This window comes from Erinaceus europaeus, chromosome 9, assembly GCF_950295315.1.
Source record: "Erinaceus europaeus chromosome 9, mEriEur2.1, whole genome shotgun sequence".
In the NCBI taxonomy this organism is placed as follows: Eukaryota; Metazoa; Chordata; class Mammalia; order Eulipotyphla; family Erinaceidae; genus Erinaceus; species Erinaceus europaeus.
The window spans coordinates 48,309,302-48,333,640 of record NC_080170.1 but is presented as its reverse complement, the minus strand read 5'-3'; the positions used below and the strand labels follow the sequence as shown (position 1 = coordinate 48,333,640).

Genomic DNA, 24,339 nt, shown 5'->3' with positions numbered 1-24,339 from the left:
AGCTTTTCAGTTTATCATCTTACTATATTGCCTAATAATTTCTTTTTTATATAAAGTTTATTATTTATTTTCCCTTTTGTTGCCCCTGTTGTTTTATTGTTGTTATAGTTATTATTGTTGATGTTGTCCTTGTTGGATAGGACAGAGAGAAATGGAGAGAGGAGGGGAAGACAGAGAGGGGGAGAGAAAGGCAGATACCTGCAGACCTGCTTTACCGCCTGTGAAGCGACTCCCCTGCAGGTGGGGAGTTGGGGGCTGGAACCGGGATCCTTACGACAGTCCTTGTGCTTCACGACACATGCGCTTAACCCACTGTGCTACTGCCCAACTCCCTGCCTAATAATTTTTAAGAGTTTTTTTTTTTTCACTCGAGCACTGAGCAACTTTGTAGGGGTTGGACTTAGAACTTTGGAGCCTCAAGCATGAGAGTCTTTTTGCATAAACATTATGCTATGTAACCCCCACCCTCTAAGAGTTTTCTTTTGAACTCTTGGATTTTTCTACTGTAAGTCTTTCCTTCTAGGTCAGAAACAAGACAAGGCTGCCCACTACAACTGTTACTATTCAACATAGTTTTGGAAGTTCTTGCCAAGACAATTAGAAAAGAAAAGGAATTTAAGTCAGAAAAGAAGTAAAACTATCAATATTTGGTACTATACACAAAACTACCATAACTGTGTGCCACCAGGAACATGCCTAAAATGGTCTTTCTAACTTGCTTTTTTACCCCAAAATCCCTAATCTCATCTACTCTATTTCTACTTTTTGGTTCCTGTTCATTAGACATTTTGTCTCAATTTATGTCCTGCCACCTTTCAGACACCAAGTTGCATCTCTGGATAAAGATGCTACTCTGCTTCTATCCTGACTTCTCTGGGCAGATGGCCTCACCAGTGTATCCTGGAACCTCATCTCTCTAAAGATCTAGCCCATTAGAAAGAGACAGAAACAGGATGGGGGTATGGATAGACCTGCCAACACTCACGTCCAGCAGAGAAGCAATTACAGAAGTCAGAACTCCTGCCTCTGCATGCCAAAAACAACTCTGATCCATACTCCCAGCAGGGGAGAAGTGATACGAGGAAGGAGATATGAGGGCTCTGAACTCCAGCTTCATCAGCACCCAGCGAGAGAGGAAGAAAAGGAGAGGGACATTTGGAGATAGTAATGTTGTCATAAGTGGCTCAGAGGGGAAGAGAGGATTGGATCAGGAAGAAAAATGGGGCAATTATGTATAAATGTAGACAGACAGTTGTAGAGATGATGGTTGGTTCATGTCTACAACCTTGGGACAACTGTGGTGGCTTGCAGAGGGGAGACTGAAGATTCAGAACCCTAGTGGTGGAAATGCAGTGGATTTATACCCCTGTTGACATGTAATTTTGTAAATCAGTATTAAGTCACTAATAAAACTTTTTTTTAAAAGACTGGAATAGCAGATAATAGTACACATATCCTCCTTTTCCATTCAATTGTTATTACCAGACATGTTTTTAGTTATTCATAAAGGTTAAAAAATGACTTATCAGTTGGTCTTATGACTTTTCCAGTGATTAATATTTTACACTATTGCTTTGTTGGTTTATGGTAGTGTGAGGACTGAACCTGGGACTTTGGAGTCTCGGGCATGAGAGTCTCTTTGCATAACTATTATGTTATCTACCCCAACCTGATTAGTATTTTACAGCTAGTTTTCATCTATTTATATAGACAAATAACACAATAATTTAAATTTATAGTTTATCATACTTCAGATAAAAGTAAACTTACATAACAAGATAAATAGGAAGAATGATGATGCTTTTACAAATTTTAGCCTATTAAATGAAGCTAAAAATTAGACTCATTCTATACCTCTTTATTAATACATATTTCCTAAGTAACCTGCACTTATCAGAATGCTTTCTTTTTTTTGTTTTTACAAAGGAATTTAATAAAATGCTGATAATTATAAAAGAATATTAAAATTCACAGAAATTCACAAAACAATGACAAACTTTACATCTTGTGCCACACTGCAGGAAAAGCCATCATGAATATTTCAATTCTACTTTCGCTAAGCTGCTCATACATTTTAATATTTCTGAAACTATAATAGGAATATGAGAAAACAGTATAAGGTCTGTTCTAACAACAGAACATTCTCCCCCCCTCCCCAATGTAAATTAATGTTTTCTGAAAAGCAAGATGCACATGTAATTAAACATTTGGGGACAATTTACAAGATGGCCTCAGTTGGGGTATATATATATATGTACTTTTTATGGCTTTCCTTTTTAATCTTTATTTTCAAACCAGAGCATCGCTCAGCTCTATCAGAATGCTTTCTTACCTAGGACTTTGAGGATAAAGTTTTTGCTGACTTCTCCAGCTTCATTGGAAGCAGTGCAGGTGTATTTTCCTGAATCTTCAGGGTCTGCTTTGATAAGCTGAAGGACCATTCCTTGAGTGCTAGTAGTCATATGGCTATTGAGTCTTAGAGGCTGGTTATCTTTGAGCCAGGACATGCTGGGAGTTGGGGTTCCATCTGTGAAGCATGTCATGGAGGTTGAGCTGCCCTTGACAACTGTAATTTCTTCTGTCCCCATTCCATTGTCCATATTTGGTGGTACTATAATAGAAAACCAACCAGGCAAAATTTATACATCTGTTATAACTTGAAATCAATTCAAATAAAAAGTTTAAATGGTCCTGCTAATTCTAGTATTTCCATGATTTATAGAGATACAGAATTAAAAACAGTATTAATGGAAGGGGGAGATAGCATAATGGTTCTCATGCCTGAGGCTCCAAGGTCCCAGGTTAAATTCCTCACACCACAAAAGCCAGAGTTGAGCAGTGCTCTGGTAAAAACAAATAACAATAAATAACTGCCGACTTTACTACAGAAAAGTATTAAGTAGGTTAATTTATTTTTAAAAATTATTATCTTTATTTATTTATTGGCTAGGAACAGCCAGAAATTGAGATGTAAGGAGGTGACAGAGAGGGAGAGAGACAGAGAGACACATACAATACTGCTTCACCACTTGCTAAGCTTTCCCTCTGCTGGTGGGGACTGGGGGATCAAACCTGGGTCCTTGTGCATTGTAACATGTGCACTCAACTAGATGTGCCACCACCTGGCCCCTTAGGTAGGTTAATTCCAGTTTTAATCTACTTAACATTATTTACAATATTGTAAACATTTAGGAAATAGAATCCTTAAGTTTTGTCTCTTTAATTAATTAAAATGTATACTATAGTGCTGGAAGGATAGCTCATGGGCTAGTAGTGAGTGCCTTAGCATGGGGGGGGGGACAGCTCTGACACTGTGGTCTGTCTGTATGTAAAAAAGTGGCCCAGGAGCCATAAAATCACACATATTCAAGGCCTTAGCTTGTGAAAAACAAATGTACATTATAGTTTCTGTAGTCAAGTTAATGTGGAATAAATAACAGCAGCTCTAAAGTTTTATACAGTCTAATTTAAGTCATTTGTAGACTTTGATAAATACTAGGTTGTCAGAAAAGTCATGACACATTTTTGCATAGACAAACAGAAAAACATGTCATGACTTTTCTAATAACCCATAATTATTTAAATGTTCTGAGGAATTGAGAAATCTAAATCAGCAAATCTTAGTATTTCAGAAATAGAATGTTTTGAGTTTGTTCACTGTATGCTCATATGAAGACATATATTTATACCTGTATGTATTCATAATTTGAAAGCTAAAAATGAATCTCTAGTATTATCAGAAAATAGTTTTAACTTTGAGAGGAGAAGACTGGTCTTATGTCTGACCAGAAATGGTTTTTTAAAAAATTTAGATTTGATTTAGTGTAAAATCCTAGGTTAGAAGAAAAACTAACAATATGACCCAATAAATATGAACTTTTGGGGAGAAAAAAAATAAACATTCTTTCCTAGTTAGAAAGATCCCATTTCACTAATACTTTTTAAGCAAGTCAATACAGAAATATAAGGCTGGTGTTTAAGAGTGAAGAGAGTTAAAGGACTGGGGTTATTCTGTAACATACCCCAAACTTGAAGACCATAATGCTTAGTATCTACTCCAGCTCTGTTGGAGGCTACACAAGTGTATGTGGCAACATCAGACACATGAGCTCTCACAATCCTGAAAAACAATATGACCCAAGATGTTATGATATCATCTAACTCAACATATCTGAACAAGGTAATTATATTTATCTTAGAGAAGGTGATTCATGTGAGTATCTTTTAATGATGAAGCTAATGACACTCCATCACAAAATCTAGATGCTTCAAATGCAACTTCCTCTAAGAGCAAACCTCCAGGAACACAATTCAATCTGACTTGAATGTTTTACTAATAAGAAAATCACACTTTCCTATCATTTTGCCATGTAAAGATGCAGTTAAAACTATGGTTCTTGGAATATATAGGTGATCATTCTTTCATTTATGAAAGATCTATCTTATGCAAATTTACAGAAATATGAGCATCTAAGAATGCAAACCATTTCTAGGTTCTAGTTGTTATCCTTCCACTTTTAAAGGATATTGAAAGTAGAAAAAACACAGACACTGGTAATGAAAGCCTTGGAGAGAACTGTTTTATGTTCAAAAGACTCAAAGTGACTTCACCTGTTCAGTAAATCACACACAGTAAAACCAACCTGATAACCTGTCCTCCTGATAGCAGCCGGATGTGGGAGGAGAGAGGGAGAGGAAGTCCATTCTTGAGCCAGTTGATCTGTGGTGGAGGTGTCCCTGTGGTTCTACACTCGATATTGATGGAAGCATCCAACAAAACCATGAGTTTCTCTCCTTCTTCTCCATTACCCCTGATGGCAGGTGGCACTATGTCATGCAGAAAATGAGAGAGAAGGGGCTGAAATCACTTCAGTGATAAATGCCCCCATTTCTGCATTCCTTTGGAGATCAAAAGGAAACAGCAGTGGCATGAGTTTTTAAATTGAAATGCTCTAGACACTAAGTGATGAGCCTCTATTCTTAAGAATAGATTCCTGGGGAGTCGGGCTGTAGCGCAGCGGGTTAAGCGCAGGTGGCGCAAAGCACAAGGACCGGCATAAGGATCCCGGTTCGAACCCCGGCTCCCCACCTGCAGGGGAGTCGGCTTCACAGGCGGTGAAACAGGTCTGCAGGTGTCTATCTTTCTCTCCTCCTCTCTGTCTTCCCCTCCTCTCTCCATTTCTCTCTGTCCTATCCAACAACGACAACAACAATAATAACTACAACAATAAAACAACAAGGGCAACAAAAGGGAATAAATAAATAAAATAAATATTAAAAATATATATATAAAATTTTTTTTAATTAAAGAAAAAAAAAGAATAGATTCCTAAGGTAGCAGTCAAAACAAGGAAAATCTTCATATTTACCATAGACATTCAAGTTAAAAATTCTGTCTTCTTCCCCAGCGGGATTTGTAGCAACACACGTGTACTTTCCTGTGTCGAGTGAGAGAGCTCCAAAAATGTTCAGTGTGCTGCCATCTGCAGTCACCCTGTGGAAAAGATTACAATAGAGGCACGGGGCTGATTTATGTAGCGTTCAGATCTGGAAAACGCAACACAAGAAGTATGACTTCACCTTGGATAGAGTGGTTCAATTTTTGTCCCCCACTAAGTACGAGGAAGCCTGCTAAATCACAGCTAGTGAAACTGTGGGAAGTCACAGGCAACCCAACTAAAACGCTATAATCCCAGGCCTCATTTACCATAATGGTAAATGAGCAAAACCAGATGGTGAGTTTTTCCATGCAAATCATAGGCATTTCGATGTTTTATCTTGAGTCTGAATATTTAATTCTTAGTTATCAGTATAAAAATTCTGGTATGGAAACTGAAGAACTGTTACAAAGAAAAACTGAAGGCAGTACACAAAAAAATGATAAGCAATTTAGTAATATTCCTTTTTAATTGAAAAATATTTCACTAGAAAGGAGAGAGAGACCAAAGTGCTCTTCCACCATTTATAATCTACTCTATTGTCCTTCTTATAGCCATGCCATGTCAGGATTTGAACCCTAAGCCTCATGCACGTAAGGCTGACACTCTACCACTGAGCCCTCTCTGTGGCATAGTACTATTCATTGGCAGGAGTAGATAGTAGTAGATAAACTGTGTCAACTTTCTGTCATTTTAACTATATTTTGCAATTTTCCCCTATAAATTACTAGAGTTTTTCCTTTGGATTATGTAACAATAGACGATAACCAGACAATTAGATCACAAAGAGAGCTAAGTGAAGATTATTATATTATTGCTTTTCTTCACATACCACTAAGTACCAAACCAAATTTTTATGTTCTATAGAGAATAAAGTGTTAACTACATTTATTCTTACAAAAGTGATTTCTGTCCTCGAGTCTAAAATAAATACTCCATTTATATCAGATTATTAAATAGGAGTGTTAAGAACTATGATGTTATTAATTTGGTCTATTGTACTTTTTATTCTTTAAAATAAGAAATTTTAAATTTTAGGAATTGTAGTAAGTGTAAAAGCAAGTTTCCATGACTAGATGAAGGTAGTAAGCTGACTGGGAGAATTACTCTACTTGATTGACCAATTGTTTTTCTTATAAACTTATGTATAATTCAGAGGAGAAATATTTAGTAAGGGAGATACATACATAAGTAAAGCTAGGTTCTTACTGTAAGAAGAATGACAAATATAAAGTTTTCAGGCACAAACATCATCTCACATAGGCCCTACCTATCCTCAAGTGCTACTTTTTAGATATACTTGGAATTATTTATTTATTTATTGCTATCATGGGGCTTCAATGCTCTGGGCCAACTATTTCAGGTAGAAAGAGAGAAGATTAGAGAGAAAGTGAGAGACACCAAGTACCCAAGCCTTTTCAGTGTCATAGCAGTCCTACTGCTAGGTCAAACCGAGGTCAAAATAACAGCAAAGAAGGCACCCGTCAGGTGAGCTACCTCAGGGGCCCCAGGATCATCTAAGGGCAACAAAAGGGGGAAAATGCTGGCTTATCATGAAAAAGTGAGTACCTTTAATTAATGCCTACATATGCCAATATGATTCTTCAACTAATTATAATCACTCTGCATGTGTATCTAGTAGAACTCTGTAATGATGTAATCTAACTTGTGTGCAGAACTCTGGATCATCCTTCCAAAGGTGTTTGTTGTTGAAGGTAACAGGAAGCCCTGCCCCATTATTATTATTCCAGTCCTTTGTGGTTGGGTAATAGGCATCAGTTAAAAATCGGCTTTGTACAAATGACCACAAGGAATGAACTGGGCTCTTATGATACTGTATCTTTTCTCAAAGTGAACAAGGAGTGATATTTTTGATGCACTGGGTTTCAGAACACAAAATTACACCTACGTTTATTAATGAATCTTTTGTAGGTGTTAGATGTTAACAGGAATGAAGAACTAGTTAGTTTATGACATGGACTCTGGTATAACATTCCAAGATTAGAGGAATAAAATCATCAATTGTTATTTACATTTGCAGGAATTAAGATCTGAGTAAACTTAACAGAGCTGATGGATAAGGAACACAAATGCTCACATATTCTCTCTCTCCCTCTCTCTCTCTCTCTCTCTCTCTCTCTCACACACACACACACACACCCCTTTAAGAAGAATCTTTGTGTCTCAAACTCCCCTCCAACTTTTTTGTTTTTGTTTTTTCTATCATGATAGTCAACTTCAATTGAGACTGAATTTGGTGTTATTACTCATGTGAGTTCTGAAACATAACGCAGTGTAGAAGACCTTCCAGTTAATGATGCAAAGATCCTTCTTACACATACCGGATTCTCTCTGCTTCACTGCCAGTGATAGGCTTTCCATCTCGGAGCCATTGGATCAGTGGGGTAGGAATGCCATTTGCACTGCAGACCAATTCAACGTTTTCTCCTTGCAGGACACTGATTTCACTTGGAATTTCAGCACCAGCAACATTTGGAGGAACTTTGGGAAAATAATTAAAACTTTCAACAACAAGGCACAATGGTGAAAATTCTAACAAAAACAATAGAATCATAGAACAGTGTACAGTACTTTTTTTCATATTCTTTCTAGAGCAAACTATTGATATCTTCTGGGATTACTATTATTTTTTAAAATATTTATTGTACAGGGTCAGGTGGTGGTGCAACAGGTAAAGCACACAAATTACAGGGCACAAGGACTCTGGTTCAAGCCCCTAGCTCCCACTGGCAGGGGACAAGCTTCACAAGTGTTGACACAGTGCTGCAGGTGTGTATTTTTTAAAAAAATTAATTTATTATTGGATAGACAGAAAGAAATTGAGAGGGGAGGGAGAGAGACAGAGAGACACGGGCAATCCTGCTTCATCATTCTTGAAGCTTCCCTTCTGCAGGTGGGAACCAGGGGCTTGAACCAGGGACCTTGTACACTATAATGTTTGTGCTTAACCAGGTGCACCACCACCTAGCCCTCTGGTGTGTCTTTCTCTCCCTCTCTTTCTTCCCCTTCTCTCTCAATTTCTATCTAAAATTAATCAATTAAAAATAAAATTAAACAAATAAACTATTTATTGTAAACTAGAGTGAGAGAGAAAAACAGTGAACGATATACATATTCAGGATCTTACATATGAATGTCCTACGCTCTGCCACTAAGCCACCTTCCCTGCCACTGTGCTGAATCATTTTTCAATGAAGAGTAACTAAAAGAATCATGTCTGGGTGAGGGAAATAGCATAATGGTTATGGAAAACAACTTTCATGCCTGAGACTCCGAAGTCCCAGGTTCATTTCCCCACACCACCATAAGCCAGAGCTGAACAGCACCCTGGTCTCTCTGTCTCAGTAAGAGGAAATTATCTACATATTCCTGGTACATTTGCAAGCTTCTGTAACTACTTAGTCATAGGAGCTGGTGACAGATCTACCTCATAGCACCCTTTCTGGTAAAATGGGATCATTCTTATACTAAGTCCTAATTAGACTAACTCCTAATAAGTAACGTAGAATTAGTATAATGAGGAGATGCTTTTTTATAAAATGTTAGCATAAAGGTCTGAAAAGTATCAAAGTGCATTAGTTCTCTCACCACAAAGAAATATAAATATTATTCTGAATAATGAATAGGTAGGTATATTATAGGTTTCAAGATTTATTAATTCTTGTCCTCTTTTTTAATATTTATTTTCCCTTTTTGTCGCCCTTGGTTTTTTTTATTGTTGTAGTTATTATTTTTGTTATTATTGATGTTGTCATTGTTGGCTATAACTGAGAGAAATGGAGAGAGGAGGGGAAGACAGAGAGGGGGAGAGAAAGATAGACACCTGCAGAACTTCTTCACCGCCTGTGAAGTGACTCCCCTGCAGGTGGGGAGCTAGGGGGCTCAAACAGGATCCTCATGCCGGTCCTTGCGCTTCATGCCACGTGCACTTAACCTGCTGCTGTTACCTCCCGACCCCCTAATTCTTGTCCTCTTTACCTGGTTGTCGTTGGTTGGTTTTAACTTAAATGATCTTATTAAGGAATGATGTTTAATAAAAATATTAACAGTGACGGGGCTGGGTGGTGATGCACTTGGTTGAGCGCACATGTTAAAATGCTTACAAAGCTGTGTTCGAGTCTCTGGCCCCCACCTTCAGGGGGAAAGCTTTGCAAGTGGTGAAGCAGGGTTGCAGGTGTTTCCCTGTCTCCTTTTCTATCACCCTCTTCCCTCTTGATTTCTGGTTAACTCTATCCAATAAATAAAGATAATAAAAAATTTAAAAAAATACTGACAGTGGTATAAGAGAGAGAGACATCTGAATCCTAATCCATATAAATCCAATGTGTGCAGTTTGCAGGAGCTATTTTTGCATGCCTTCTTTCCTGCTCCAAGTTCTGAAACATCATGCAGCTAACTCAAAATGGCCATGTTGGGAATACCTGCACCATAGAAACTGGCCAATGGTAAGCTAGACATCAGGAACTTTCACCGGCAAAACACTATAGAAACTCTTCAAATTCGGTCCTAGTCATTCATAAAGTGATAGTAATCATACTGAATTTGCAGAACTGGAGAACTGAGAAAGCTAATCCAATGTATAACAAGCACTGTACTAGACCTTATATACATACTTTTCTTCTAGCCTTAAGACATGATAAGGGGCTGGACAGTAGCACATCTGGTAGGGCACACAAGGACCTGGTTTCAAGCCTCTGGTTCTCACTTATGGGGGAAGCCTCACAAGCAGTGAGACAGTAATGCAGGTATTACACTTTTTCTGTCTCTCTCTATCTTCCCTCTCCTCTCAATCTCTCTGGCTCTATCAAAAAGAAGAAGGAGGCAGAGAAGAAGGGGAAGAAGAAGAAAGAGAAGGAGGAGGAGGTAGAAAGATGTAATATAATTTAAAAATATCTGGTAAAATGGTTTGATCGTACTATACATTTAGGGACTGGCATCTATTATGATTGATGCATTAAACATTATTAAGCATGCAATTTCTAACAATGAATCTGTAAGTAGCTACTGTCTCCCTTTTTGCTTCTGAAATTACAAAATATCACTAATTACAGAAGCTACTGAAAACTACATATTTACTTTAATTCTATTTTAAGCCGTTTTTTTTTTAGCTAGCTCTAGCAAAGCATGCAACAAATAGGCAGCACCCACAGTTATATTTATAGTTTATGTAAAATTGTTTTCATAGTAAATGTAATTAAGAAAAGCCAAGCAGTGGTCCGGGAGGTGGCGCAGTGATAAGGCTTTGGACTCTCAAGCATGAGGTCCCGAGTTCGATCCCTGGCAGCACATGTGCCAGAGTGATATCTGGTTCTTTCTCTCTCCTCCTATCTTTCTCATAAATAAATAAATAAAATCTTAAAAAAAAAAGCCAAGCAGGATGGAGGGGATGGGGTGGGTGGGTAGATAGCATAATGGCTATGTGAAGAGACTCTCATGCCTGAGGTTCTGAAGTCCCAGGTTCAATCTGGTATTTCTCTCTGTGTCTTTCTCTCTCTGCATCTCTCTCTCTCTCTCAAAAAAAAAAAGGCTTTTAAAAAAATTAAAAAAGAAAGAAAAGCCAAGTTTTTCAATTTGGTGTCAAATTACACTATTTCATTTTAATTTAAATATTGTTCCAACAATCATGACTAGGGGTTTACTGAAAATAACAATGAAACAAGTTCTCCCTACAGTACTCAATACCAGTATTCTCACTTCAAAATATTCTCATTGGATTTTTTAAATTTTGCCTCCAGGGTTATCACTGGGGTTTGGTCACTGCACTATGAATCTACTCCTCCTGGAGGCTATTTTTTCCCTTTTGTTGCTCTTGTTTATCGTTGTTATTGTTGTTTTTGCTGTTGTTGTTGCATAGGACAGAGAGAAATTGAGAGAGGATGGGAAGACAGAGAGGGGGAGAGAAAGATAAGACACCTGCAGTGGGGAGCTGGAGCTCAAACCGGGATCCTTGCACTGGTCTTTGTGCTTTGCGCCATGTGTGCTTAACCTGCAGTGCTAACCACTGGCCGCCTAAGTAGCACTGGATTTATGATTACTTGCAATTTATCCAATCCTTACTGGTAGCTAGAACACAGTGCGATATATCCATGAACTAAACCTTTCAGCAAATACATGAACAGATCTGTAGACTTAGTACAAAGATAAATCATACTAGATTTAAAAAGAATATGTAACTACAGCAAGGTATTAATTTTAGGAAACATAGAAAACGTCCAGTTCCTACTATTTTCCCCATATTTATGTCTATTTCCACAAAAAAAGGCTTTCCTGGTAAATGTAAGACAGAAAACTGACTTTTCTTTATTAATGTGAAGAAATTTTAAATGAATTATATAATAATCTATTGAGATGCAGACTTATTTTGAACTATGGAAAAATATGTAGAAATTGAAGATAGATCACATACCTTGAATAGAAAGAAAGTAATTTTTCTGGGCCTTTCCCTCCATATTTGATGCAATGCATGTATAGTTGCCAGTATCTGAATGCTGAGAACGAGCAATTTGGAGTTTGCTACCTCCAGATAAAATGTGAACTTCAAGTGAGTCTGAATTCTCTAGATGCAGAGGCAAAAGCAAAACCATTCATTAAGAAGTTATCATTTTTTTTAACATTCCTACAATCCACTAGAAACAACTAACTGCATATATTTATGTTTTCAAATTTCTTCTTTTGTATTTATAATATGTAATGTATTATATATATATTTTTTCTTTGGTCTGTTGGGGCCTTGCATGTGCATGATTCATGTGCTCCTGGCAGGCTTGTTCATTTTCCTTTAAATTTCAGGTAAAAAAAAATGGAAAGGGACAGAGAGAAGAGAGACTGACAAGACAGCACTGCTCCACCATTCCTGGAGCTTCTTTTGGTGTTATGTATGATGCTCCCATGTGGTGCTGAGGGCTTGAACCCAGATCCTTCCTCACAGTAGAGTGTACTCTATAGGGTAATCTATTTCACGGCCCCTCATGTATATACGTATGCATGTATGTATGTATGTGTATATATATATATATTTATTTTTTAAAGAGAAGAAAAAATATTTTTAGAAAATGACTCTTCAATTTCAGCTCATTCAGCCTTTCTAAACTAAATACAGCTATGAGTTAGATACCAAGAATGCTAAGTATATAAATCTAGTGATCTAACAGCAAAGAATACAACAATGAAATACACAGCAATATTACCTATGGGCTTGTGGTTCTTTATCCACACAATGGTGGGAGGTGGGATTCCAGTGGCATCACAACTTAGGGTCACAGGGTTGCTGATTGTCTCAACAACCTCTTCTCGTTCAGGCCCTTCAATACTTGGTGGCACTGTAAAAAGGCAGAAGAAAGGTGTGTGTCCTCATTAAGCTAAGCCAGGACACTTGCTTTCATTTGCATATCTGAGGAATAAGAGTTTATTAGAGGCAGATGCTCACCATATACATTGAGGTGGAAATTTTTATCATCCCGTCCTGCTACATTTATAGCTTTACATACATACTGGCCTGTGTCAGACACCTAAAAGAAAAAGATACTATTGTATGTGCTCCATTAAGTGAAGATGACCAATCACACTGCTCTAGTGTAGATTAAATCATCAGTCATCTTTATGCTTAAATGTCCCGGTTCTACTTGTCTTCTACCAGCCTGCTTTTTTTTTTTTCTTTCCCTAATGAAAATAAGGTTGATGGTATTGCTGACATTACTTTGAAATGAGAAATGACTTTTCACTATAGTCAAGTGAGGTGGCAACATCCAATTCTCTCTTCCATGATCCACCAAAGTGTCATGACATCCAAACAGGAAGAAAAGATGCACCTCAGCTTTCCGAATATGCAGCATCTGTCCGCCTAACAGGATCTCTAAGTGAGTAGACTCTGTTATCATCTGTCCGTTCTTGTACCAGGAGACCACCGGGGGTGGGACAGCATTCGACTCACACTCCAGTGACACGGAGGTCCCCTCTCTGACATTAACTACAGAGAGAGAGTCACTGCCATGGTCTTTAATGCTTGGAGGCACTAAGGGAGGAAACAAAAACAGAAGTGTTTTGTTTTCCTCAAGAAGGTGTTCTGAGAGTCAATCTCTATTATCAGTTTTAAAAAAGAAGAATTTTGTGAGAAGAGTGAAAACAAACCGTAAACAGTCAGAGAAACTGTTTTCTTGCTTTCGCCAGCCTGGTTAATTGCTATACAAGTGTATTCACCATCATCAGCTACCTTGGCTCTAATGATTTGTAGAGTTCGTCCACCTGCAGAGAAATAGAATGGAGATTAAAGAGTGGACTCAGGGTCGTCTAACAAATTCAATCTATAAGCCAAATGTCAAAATGCATCATATCCCTTATGGTAACATTTCATTTATTTACTTATTTATTTTTATTTGTGATTAATAATAGGTTACAAGATTGTAAGATTACAGCATATATATATATGTATATATATATATATATATATATATATATATATACACACACACATTCCATCACTCTTGTCACCAAAGGTGTGTGTCCCCATCCTCACTCCCATAAATAACTACTATAGTCCTCCTACAGTTTGAAAATAAATTGACATTTTGCTTTTTTCACATTTGTATATTCAATTGTCTAAATTCTACCTTTGAGTGAAATTTCACCCTGTTACTTGCTTTACTGAGCATACTGTTAGGGTAATTTTTTTCCCCTTTTGTTGCCGTTTTTTTTTTTTTTCCTCCAGGGTTATTGCTGGGCTCGGTGCCTGCACCATGAATCCACTGCTCCTGGAGGCCATTTTTTCCCCCTTTTTGTTGCCCTTGTTGTTGTAGCCTCTTTGTGGTTATTATTATTGCCATCGTTGATGTCGTTCGTTGTTGGATAGGACAGAGAGAAATGGAGAGAGGAGGGGAAGACAGAGAGGGGGAGAGAAAGATAGACACCTGCAGACCTGCTTCACCGCCTGTGAAGCGACTCCCCTGCAGGTGGGGAGCCGGGGTTCGAACCGGGATCCTTACACCGGTTCCTGCGCTCTGCACCACATGCGCTTAACCCACTGCGCCACCGCCCGACCCCCGCCATTTTTTTTTATTGCTGTTGTTATTGATGTCTCTGTTGTTAGATAGGACAGAGAGAAATGGAAAGAGGAGGGGGAAGGCAGAGACGGGGAGAGAAAGATAGACACCTGCACACCTGCTTCACCGCCTGTGAAGCAACTCCGCTGTAGGTGTGGAGCCAGGGGCTCGAACCGGGATCCTTATGGCAGGTCCTTGCACTTCGTGCCACATGCGCTTAACCTGCTGCGTTAACACCCAACTCCCAGGGAAACATTTTATAGAGACACATTTCCTGTTTAAAATGAAAGAACTATTTCTAGGACAAACTACAATGAGTGTGACTTGAGGGGATGCAAGGGAGACAGCTCACCCAGTAAAGCATTTGCTTTACCATGTGTGAAGGCCTGGGCTTTAGCCCTTATGCTACAAGAGAACAGCATGGAAGGCACCAAGCAAGCTCCATGAATACGGAGCAGTGCTGTAGTATCTCTGCTGAACCTTCCCCTCTCTCTGAAAAGAAAAAATTTGGTCCATGAGACAGCTCTGTGGCATCCTATGTGCAAGAGACCTTGAATCTATCCCATAACTCTTGTCATTCATTCAGGTTTCTTTTCTTTCATATTTTAATTATATATTTTTTTCTTTTTCTTTTCATCAGAACACTGTTCAGCCCAGGCTTTCATCAGAACCCTCAGATTTAACTTGAAACCCATACCCACCCACCCCCCACCCAGGGAACTGAGTATTTTGCATAACAATTATGTTATCTCCCAACTACTGCCTCTTTATTTAAAAAAATGGGGGGGGCAGAGATAAAGACAAGGAGTTCTGTCAGCTTTTATTTTTGTTGTTCAAGGACTCAGACTCATTGCTATAATTTATACCTGTTACCAAAGGACCTGCATTTCTCAGAAAGATAACTACCAGATTATTTCACTCATACGCAATATAAAGAAGTGAAATATAGGAGCTTGTTAAAAAAAAAAGTTGTCAAATGTCTCTATGACCATGAGAACCATGGTGCATGGAGGGTGGGCATAGGTTGAACTATGCTGGTGGTAGGTGTGCTGGGGAGCTACAACCCTGTAATCTTAGGATCTTGTAAACCATTAATAAATCACTAAGAAATACAAAAAGAACTAAATCCATATTTTGATATTTCATTTATCATTTCTTATACTTTAATAATGGAAAATTTTATACAATTTTTCTTTCCAGTAAGCAAATACGAATAGTAAAACTTCTTGACGTAAATTCTAGTGAGCAAACAGCAATCAGAGTCAATAGGCCGACAAATATATAGTCAATAGATTTGTCAATCATAGTCAATAGGCTGTCAAAATACCATAGTCAATAGGCTGATAGATATATCTAGATTTAAACCTCCCACATTGCAAAAATGTTGGTCCATCTGCTGATATATCATCAAGGGGATCAATTAAAAAAAAATACAGAAACACCACCAGTGAACTAGCCAATGAGAGCACCATTGATCAGCCTGGTGCCACACAGAATTACTAAACAGTTCTGGTCCTAAATTTCATAAAGTAGACCTGTTATTGTACATTCCCAATAAAATCAGAAAAGTCTATACTATTTTGCCTAATGATCTCAGTTGGGTAGAAAGAGGCAATTAATGTGAAAAAATTAAGGGAGCAAGAACCAAGTTTAGAAAGAGATTAAACTGAATTGTCATCTGTATTTAAAAATAAGAAAGGGGGCTGGCTGGTAACTCATATTACCATATGTGAGGGCCTGGTTTTGAGCCCTGGGCCACCACATGGGAGCACCTGCAGAGGGAGGCTGCATGAGTGATGAGTGGTGCTGTGGTGTCTCTCTTCTCTCTCCCTCTTTATATCTCTCTGTCTCACCATCTGTTCTGTCTACAAGAAAGAAAAAAAATGGCCACTGGGAGCCAAGTGATAGTCCCAGCAGCAAATAACCAAAGTAAAATAAAGGAAAATGAGGAAGTTTTGGACACCTTGTAAGAGTCATGAGTTCCTTACCAGGTACAACAAGGGCATCCGTGCTTAGCTTGATAGGCTGTCCATTCTTGAGCCAGCTAAGATCCGGCGGTGGGAAACCAGAGACCTCACAAGTCAGAGAGATGAAATTATTCACCACAACAGTGAGGTTTTCACGGTTAGGACCAATGATGCTTGGAGGAACTATAATAACAGACAAATTAAGATAAACTTTTATAGTATCAATATTATAACTAATTCCAACTACTGTACTTTGCTAAAGTTAATGGAACTGTTAACTGTTTAGCTGTCTTTCTTGTTAGAATTTCCTAACGTCTTCATCAATTAAGATGTCCATCAAACTAATTTTTCCCAACTGAAAAGAATATCTGAATTTTCAAAGACAGATAATACTACAGTTTATATGTAAAATATAGTTGCCAATTCCCAAGATGATTTTTATCAACACACAAAGACCTGATTGTACACTTCATTAAGATAGTCATTTGAATAGTATTGCTTTTTAAAATTTAGTTATTGGGTGATTAATGGTTTATAGTTGACAGTAAAATACAGTATTTGTACATGCATAACATTTCCCAGTTTTCTACATGACAATTCAATGAATATTATTGTTTTCAATAATGCATTCTTGCTCAAAGTTTTTATTTTCCGGATTATAGAAATAATAAAGCAAAAACTTAATTTTAAGATGTAGATCACTAAATTATACAAGTCATTGTGACAATGGAAATCAATGCCTTTTGAGATTGGCAGAAAATGTAAAGAGTAAACAATACAGTTTATTGCTCAAAATAAAAAGGAGAAGAAAAAAAAAAAGAGTCCAAAAACAGTGCAGAGAAAAAGTGGAATAAAAGAGAATGAGATTAATAACGCAATCCCACTTATGCCTATCAAAGAATGAATGAAACAACAGAAGTTTTACATAGGACTCAGAGGTAGTTCACTGGGTAGGGTGAGTGTCTTGCCATGTGCACAGCACAGGAGGAAGTTCTGATGCTGTGGTGTCTCTCCCTCTGTCTCTGTGTCTCTAGCTGGATAGAAAAGCCAGCCAGGAAGCAGAGAAATCCTAAGTGTACAAGGCCCAGACTCCACACAGAAAAATGAGAAAATATGCTCATGGAAGGAATAATACCATACATCTTCCAGTGGTGAAAGGGAATGTGAAATAGCACCAAGAAATGGGCATAAAAAAGAACAAACTGGGCCCCAGATCAAATCGATGGGGTTTATAGTCAATAATATTTATACACCTTTCCCATATTTGGGAGCTACTCTCTTCCCTGATCCAGCTTTCTAGCCCTTTCTCCAGCCATGACATTATCTCCCCAGACAATAACTTGGGTCCACCCGCATATCAGATGTCAGATTCAGGCAAAAACTAGTCAAGTCATAGGCCCCTTGGAATATACCTAAAACAGACCTACTAGCTATTTCCAAAACAGAGACCCCAAATCTTCATTCGCAATATTCTTGGCTTTAGACTCATGATTAATCAACAATTTTTTTGGCTTTATATATTAACTCTTTTTTCAGCCACCAGGTTCCAGATGCTACCATGATGCCAACTGGACTTCCTAGGGCAGATGACCCCCCAGTGTGTCCTGGAGCCCCACTTTCCCAGAGCCCAGCCCCACTAGGGAAAGAAAGAGAAACAAACAGGCTGGGAATATGGATCGGCCTGCCAACACCCATGTTCAGCAGGGAAGCTATTATAGAAGCCAGACTTTCCACCTTCTGCACCCCATAATGATCCTGGGTCCATACTCCCAGAGGGTTAAAGAATAGGAAAGCTATCAGGGGAGGAGGTGGGATACAGAGTTCTGGTGGTGGGTATTGTACCCCTTTTATCCTATGGTTTTTATCAGTGTTTCCTTTTTATAAATAACAATTAAAATAAATAAATAAACTTCAATAAAAAAAGAAAGAAAGAAAGAACAAACATGAGGCTGGCTGGATGGTGGTGCATCTGGTTGAACACACATGATACCAGACACAAGGATGCAGGTTTAAGCCCCTAGTCCCCATCTGCAGTGAGGAAGCTTCACTTCAGGAGTAGTGAAGGAGTGAGTGCTGCAGGTATTTTTCTTTCTTTCTTTCTTTCTTTCTTTCTTTCTTTCTTTCTTTCTTTCTTTCTTTCTTCCTTCCTTCCTTCCTTCCTTCCTTCCTCCCTCCCTGTTTCTCCTTTTCCTCTCAATTTGTTTCTATATAATAAAATAAAATAAAAATGAACAAACACATAAATGAATGACCACACTATTATATAGAAGCTGAGGCTGCTCAAGCAAGGGAAGATGGTGAGACATTAACTAGGGAATGCAACTAACATTAACACTGAAGCCTTAAAACATAAAAACCACAAACAAGGAAAAAAATTAAAAAGATAAAATTGCAACAGACTTACTCTATGAGCTGTAATCACCTCTCCTGGGGATTTACCCAAAAGAAACAAACACACTCATCCAAAGAGATCTATGTACACCTATGTCCATAGCAACACAATTTGTAATAGCTAAAACTTGGGAAAAAAAGATAAAATAACTCTAAGCAAATGCCATCATATTAGTTTGAAGATTAAAGCAACCATTTGTCTATATATAGTTCTTAAAATATGGAGGAAGAGGTAAAGATAGGTAAACAAACAAACAAACCACAAACTAACATTTTTTATGACTACAACTTGGAGTATTTACAAGGAGCTTTTGATCATATAAGAGAAAAAAAATTCACTATGGTATATCAGGAAGAAAGAAAAACCACTTCTGATTTCCTGCATCTATTATACTGCACTTTACATGCTGGAATGCATGCTTTCACATGATTACATTTGTTTAATACATCCTTCCTGGTAATTTGTAATATACCTGCTTTTGTTTTGATTAGATTCATTTTTTAAAAAGACCTTTAGGATATCACAAAGCACCAAATATGTGTTTCTCATTGAGCTAAGCAAGGAGGTACAAAAGTAAGCCTTTCAAATACTTGTTACACAAATACCAATAGGAGTAGACTTCAATGAACTACACATCACTCTGTAAAGTATCCATGGTCAGTCACTTGAAAGAATTTTTCATGAAACCTCAAATTCTGCTACTTCCAAAGTGAGCCAGAAAAAGTATATTGGGATGACACATGCAAAGGTTATCTTATTATTATTTTTGTTTTACCAGAGCATTAATCGGCTCTGGCTTATGGGGATGTGGGGGATTGAATCTGGGACTTTGGAGCCTCAGGTATGACAGTCTCTTTGCATAACCATTATACTATCTACCCCCAATCGGTAACTGTATTTAGAATGATTGTTCACTATTTTCAATTTAATATTCTGGAAACAACCGCATGGCACAAAAAAGAACTTTTCTTTTTGAGGTAGAAGACAACTGACTGGTTTTTTTTTAGCAAAAACAAAAAGGTATTTATGTTGTGCCTGCCATCTACTGAGAAGTTAAGATTTGATGTAATGGTGGTTTTCAAGATTTATTTAACTCCATACAGTGAGTTTATTTTTTTTTCTCCCTGGAGTATCTTAGAAGTATAATTACTAGAGGATATAATTCAACATGAATTCTATACTAAGGACAGAAACTGGCTCTAATTAGAACTAGTGGGTACATTTTTATGAGTGAAAGACCTATATTTGGTTCTAACTTCATATAAACTTGAAATCTTTGAAATTTTGAGTTTTATTTTTAAACATGTGGGAGTAGCTAGTTTCTCTTGAGGAACTTAATAATATAAAAACAGGCTTCTAGAAGCTTTGTACTTGATAAATTCCACTAGCTGTTGTGGGGAAAGGAAGGAGGGGGTTGAATGAACACAGGCCCTGAGCACACACTGTTCAAGTTAAAAATCACAAAGCAGGCCCACATAATCTAAAACACAGTTTCCCTACTTTTTCAATTATTCTCTGACAGATGTGTTTGGAACTGATCTCTTACCATGAACATTGAGGTTGAAATATTTCTTAGTACTTCCGGCTGTGTTCTCAGCAACACACACATACCTGCCGATATCTGTTATCTGAGTATTTAGCATCTGTGAGGGAGGAGGGGATGAAGAAAATCCAAGTGAAATTTTTAATAAAGCCACTTATATTTTCCTTGTTTTGTGAACAGTACATATTATCTCTAATACAAAGTCAACATAAGAAAGAAAAAAATTTCCCCTTGGAGGATAGTATTGATGCTGAATTGAAGTTAATCAAAGAAGTGTTTACTTTAAAAGACTTCCAATTGGGAGAGGCAAGTTTACACAAACTTTTGTTATACTGATAACAGAAATGTCTCCAACAATTCTCTGAATGCTCTATCTGCCAGTCTAATTTTGTTTTTTGCCCATACCAGGTTTTCACCGCTCTGAGCTTACTTTTTTCAGATATGGAGATATAGAGGAAGAGCGACAGGGAAAGAGGGAAAGATGCCACAGCACAAACGCTTCCTCTAGTGTGGTGTGAGCCAGACTCGAGCCTGTACAGCATGCCTGACAAGGCACTTAAACTTCCTGAGTGAGCTATTTTGCCAGTCCTTAAGTGCCTAACTTTCATATAAGACACATAAGAAAAATACTGACATGAGGGGCCAGGTGGTGGCACAACTGGTTGAGTGCACATATCACAGCGTGCAAGGACCCAGGTTTAAGCCCCCGATCCCCACCTGCAGAGGGAAAGCTTCACACGTGGTGAAGCAGGGCTGAAGGTGTCTCTCTATCTCCTCTTCCCCTCTCAATTTCTCTGTTTCTAACTAATAAAAAAAAAAAATACTGACATGCTCACTAGTGACTAGTAGTTTAGGATACTTACTTGGTTTCCATTATTATTTTATTTGTATTTCATTTACATAATAATTATATACATAATATATTCCAAACAGATTTACATGCTATTTTTATACATATATTTTTCTTATGGCTATTTGTTACTGTTATTATATTCACTATTGTTACTGTTATCATATTCACTATTATCAATTATTTGTCCATACAGGACAGGATTTTAATCTATAGAGGACTCAGAAGTAAGGGTTTGACCACCACAAATGTGCAATGCAAGCTAGTAGTAATGTGGTTGTCATTACAAAGTTCATATTGTAGTAAATGGGGGCTATGTGCCTATATGTTCCATGTTTCTGGAAGAATTCACACAAAACTGTTGAAAGTAGGCATCTCGGGACCTCCCTGCAGGGGGGTCGCTTCACAAGCGGTGAAGCAGGCCTGCAGGTGTCTAACTTTCTCTCCCCCCCTGTCTTCCCCATCTCTCTCCATTTCTCTCTATCGTAAATAAATAAATAAATAAATAAAAACACATATAAGCCAATACAATTATTTTTAAAGTGAAGAAAGATAATTATCATGAAATACAACATCAAATAGCTATCTTCAAGTTAGATTTTACCCTTACCTGCAGAATTCTTCCATTGGACAGAAATTTATGATGCTTGTCCTCCAGCAGGGGCTGTCCATCTTTCTGCCAGGAGTTCCTGGGGGCAGGGCTGCCGCTGGACAGACACTCCAGCCTGGTGCTCCTGTTCACCAGCACGATGACCTCCTCGGGGAGATCGCTCTTTGCTCCCTTGATAACTGGTGGCACTGGGAAGTGTTTGCAATAAAGAGGTCAGGACAGGGAGCCAAACCTTTTGTAAATGACTGATGTGCTGACAAATTTGAAAAGTTTGAAAGAAATACAGAGGAGCAAAATCTGAAGGTGAAACCGTGATCCTTAAAAAGGTCTGACACTAAGGAACGAGGGTGGTGATGGAAACAGGGTAAATTTGGGCTTGTTCTCTCTATACCAACCCTTTTACCTTACAACTATTATATGAACTTCACATGGGGTCATTTCTGGAGGCTCTCACTGCATATTCTTTAAAAAAAATTTTTTTTTAATTTTCCCTTTTGTTGCCCTTTTTTATTGCTGTAGTTATTATTGTTGTTGTTACTGATGTCGTTGTTATTGGATAGGACAGAGAGAAATGGAGAGAGGAGGGGAAGACAGAGAGGGGAAGAGAAAGACAGATACCTGCAGACCTGCTTCACTACTTGTGATGCAACTCCCTTGCAGGTGGGGAGCCGGGGGCTCGAACTGGGATCCTTATGCCGGTCCTTGCATTTCGCACCACCTGCGCTTAATCCGTTGCACTACCACGAGACTTCCTGCATATTCTTTATTAAAGATTTATTTTTAATTAGGGCAGTGGGGAGAAACCAGAGTGCCAATCAGTTGTGGCATATGGTGGTGCCAAGGATTAAACTCAAGGCTTCTGGGCCTCAGAAATACATGTTCTGTGCTCCAGGGTTGAGTTAGCTCCCAAGTCCTTTTCACTGCACCTTCTGTGCTCACTTCAGGCCCAGAGTTTCCACACAGTGTGACCTGCTCAGTCCTCTGAGGTGGGCCACACCGTCGTCTGTGTCTGGGAGACTAGGGATAACTTCAGAAAACTGTTTGAGCCAAAGGCTCCAACTTCAATTGCAAAAACTGTGTGTCACATCCTCAAAGTGGTAAATCACTACGATTTTCTGTTTGCCATATGTCCAAATATCATACTGCCCCTGTTTCTCTTGCTCTGATATTTTATAGAAAGGGTTAAATATGCTTAACATGCATTTATTTTTTTCTTAAATTTTATTATCTTTATTTACTGGACAGAAACAGCCAGACATTGAGAGGGAAGGGGATGATAGGGAGAGAGACAGAGAGACACTTGCAGTCCTGCTTCACCATTTGCAAAGCTTTCCCTCTGCAGGTGGGGAGCTGGGGCTCAAACTTGGTCCCTTGTGCATTGTAATGTGTGCTCAACCAGGTGTGCTACCAACTCACCCCCTTAATATGCATTTCCACGTTTCCTTTCATACCATTCCAGTGAATGATCCTTCCTTAACCAGAAGGCTGGGGAGCCCTTCCTGAATCTTTAACTGCACTTTCCCCTGATCTAGTCCTTGTTTCATCAATCCCAGTGCTCTCCTGTATCCAACACACACACACACACACACACACACACACACACACACACACACACACACACACACACACACACACGGCCCTTTAATTTCTCCTATGCTGGATCATTTCTCTTGGTCTGTAAACAAATTCCTTTCCTTTTAAATCTGCCCCCCTCCCCCCAACAAGCTCTTTGTCCTAAAATTCTATTCTATCTCATCCTTCCTCTGCAAAATGCCTTAAAAAGAACTTTCTATTTCCTTCCTTTCTGATTACTTGCTCAATATTTCTCCTTTCATTCAATGGCTTTGCACCACACCCTAACATCTAAATTAAGCTTTTGAGGCTCACCAGTTACTTCTTAGTTTCAAGGTCAAACAATCTTTTTGTCATTTTTTTTCTCCTCCTTAAATTTGCTTTAGCATTCAACACTGAACTTATCTCTGACAGTCTTTTCTACATTTTGAAATCCATGACATGGTAGTTCATTGTTTTTTTTTAATTAACTTCTTCAGTTTGCTACTTCTTTAGCTCTTTTCCACTTCCTTTCACCTATTGATAAATGTTTCCATAATACTCTTCTTATGATAGACTCCTATTAGGAGACTATATAGTCTCCAATTAGACTTATAACTTTTTCTGTGGGAAATCACATGCCTTTCGGCCAACTCCATAGTCTATATTCTGACTTCAGTTCTCTCTCCTGTATTGTAACTCCAGATTTTCAGCAGCTCATTCAATATTCCATCCATGTTTGGCACCAATTCAAATCATATCCAAAGCAAAACAGACTTCCTCAACCCTAAATAATGCATTTATTCAGTCTCCTATATGTATTTCTTAATTGCACAGAATAAAATATTAGCATCATCTTACACTTTGAGATGATTTCTAACACTTCCTCCCACTTCACCACTGCCACTCAAAAGCCTGTTACACTGACTGTG

At 38.2% G+C, this 24,339-nt stretch overlaps 1 protein-coding gene across 2 annotated transcripts in view; it reads right to left on the bottom strand.

Moving 5' to 3' along the window:
• HMCN1 (hemicentin 1) overlaps window positions 1-24,339 on the bottom strand; it is a 453,341-nt gene that overhangs the window by 108,770 nt on the left and 320,232 nt on the right. For both annotated transcript variants that reach the window (XM_060197833.1, XM_060197834.1), the window contains exons 56-68: window positions 21,857-22,044; window positions 20,400-20,496; window positions 16,483-16,644; window positions 13,587-13,700; window positions 13,268-13,470; window positions 12,886-12,967; window positions 12,647-12,778; window positions 11,866-12,015; window positions 7,781-7,940; window positions 5,370-5,494; window positions 4,644-4,827; window positions 4,023-4,120; window positions 2,333-2,611 (exon numbers count right to left, since the gene is read on the bottom strand). In XM_060197833.1, coding sequence (XP_060053816.1) covers window positions 2,333-2,611; window positions 4,023-4,120; window positions 4,644-4,827; window positions 5,370-5,494; window positions 7,781-7,940; window positions 11,866-12,015; window positions 12,647-12,778; window positions 12,886-12,967; window positions 13,268-13,470; window positions 13,587-13,700; window positions 16,483-16,644; window positions 20,400-20,496; window positions 21,857-22,044 — 1,974 coding nt within the window. The remainder of the gene's footprint in view (window positions 1-2,332; window positions 2,612-4,022; window positions 4,121-4,643; window positions 4,828-5,369; window positions 5,495-7,780; window positions 7,941-11,865; window positions 12,016-12,646; window positions 12,779-12,885; window positions 12,968-13,267; window positions 13,471-13,586; window positions 13,701-16,482; window positions 16,645-20,399; window positions 20,497-21,856; window positions 22,045-24,339) is intronic.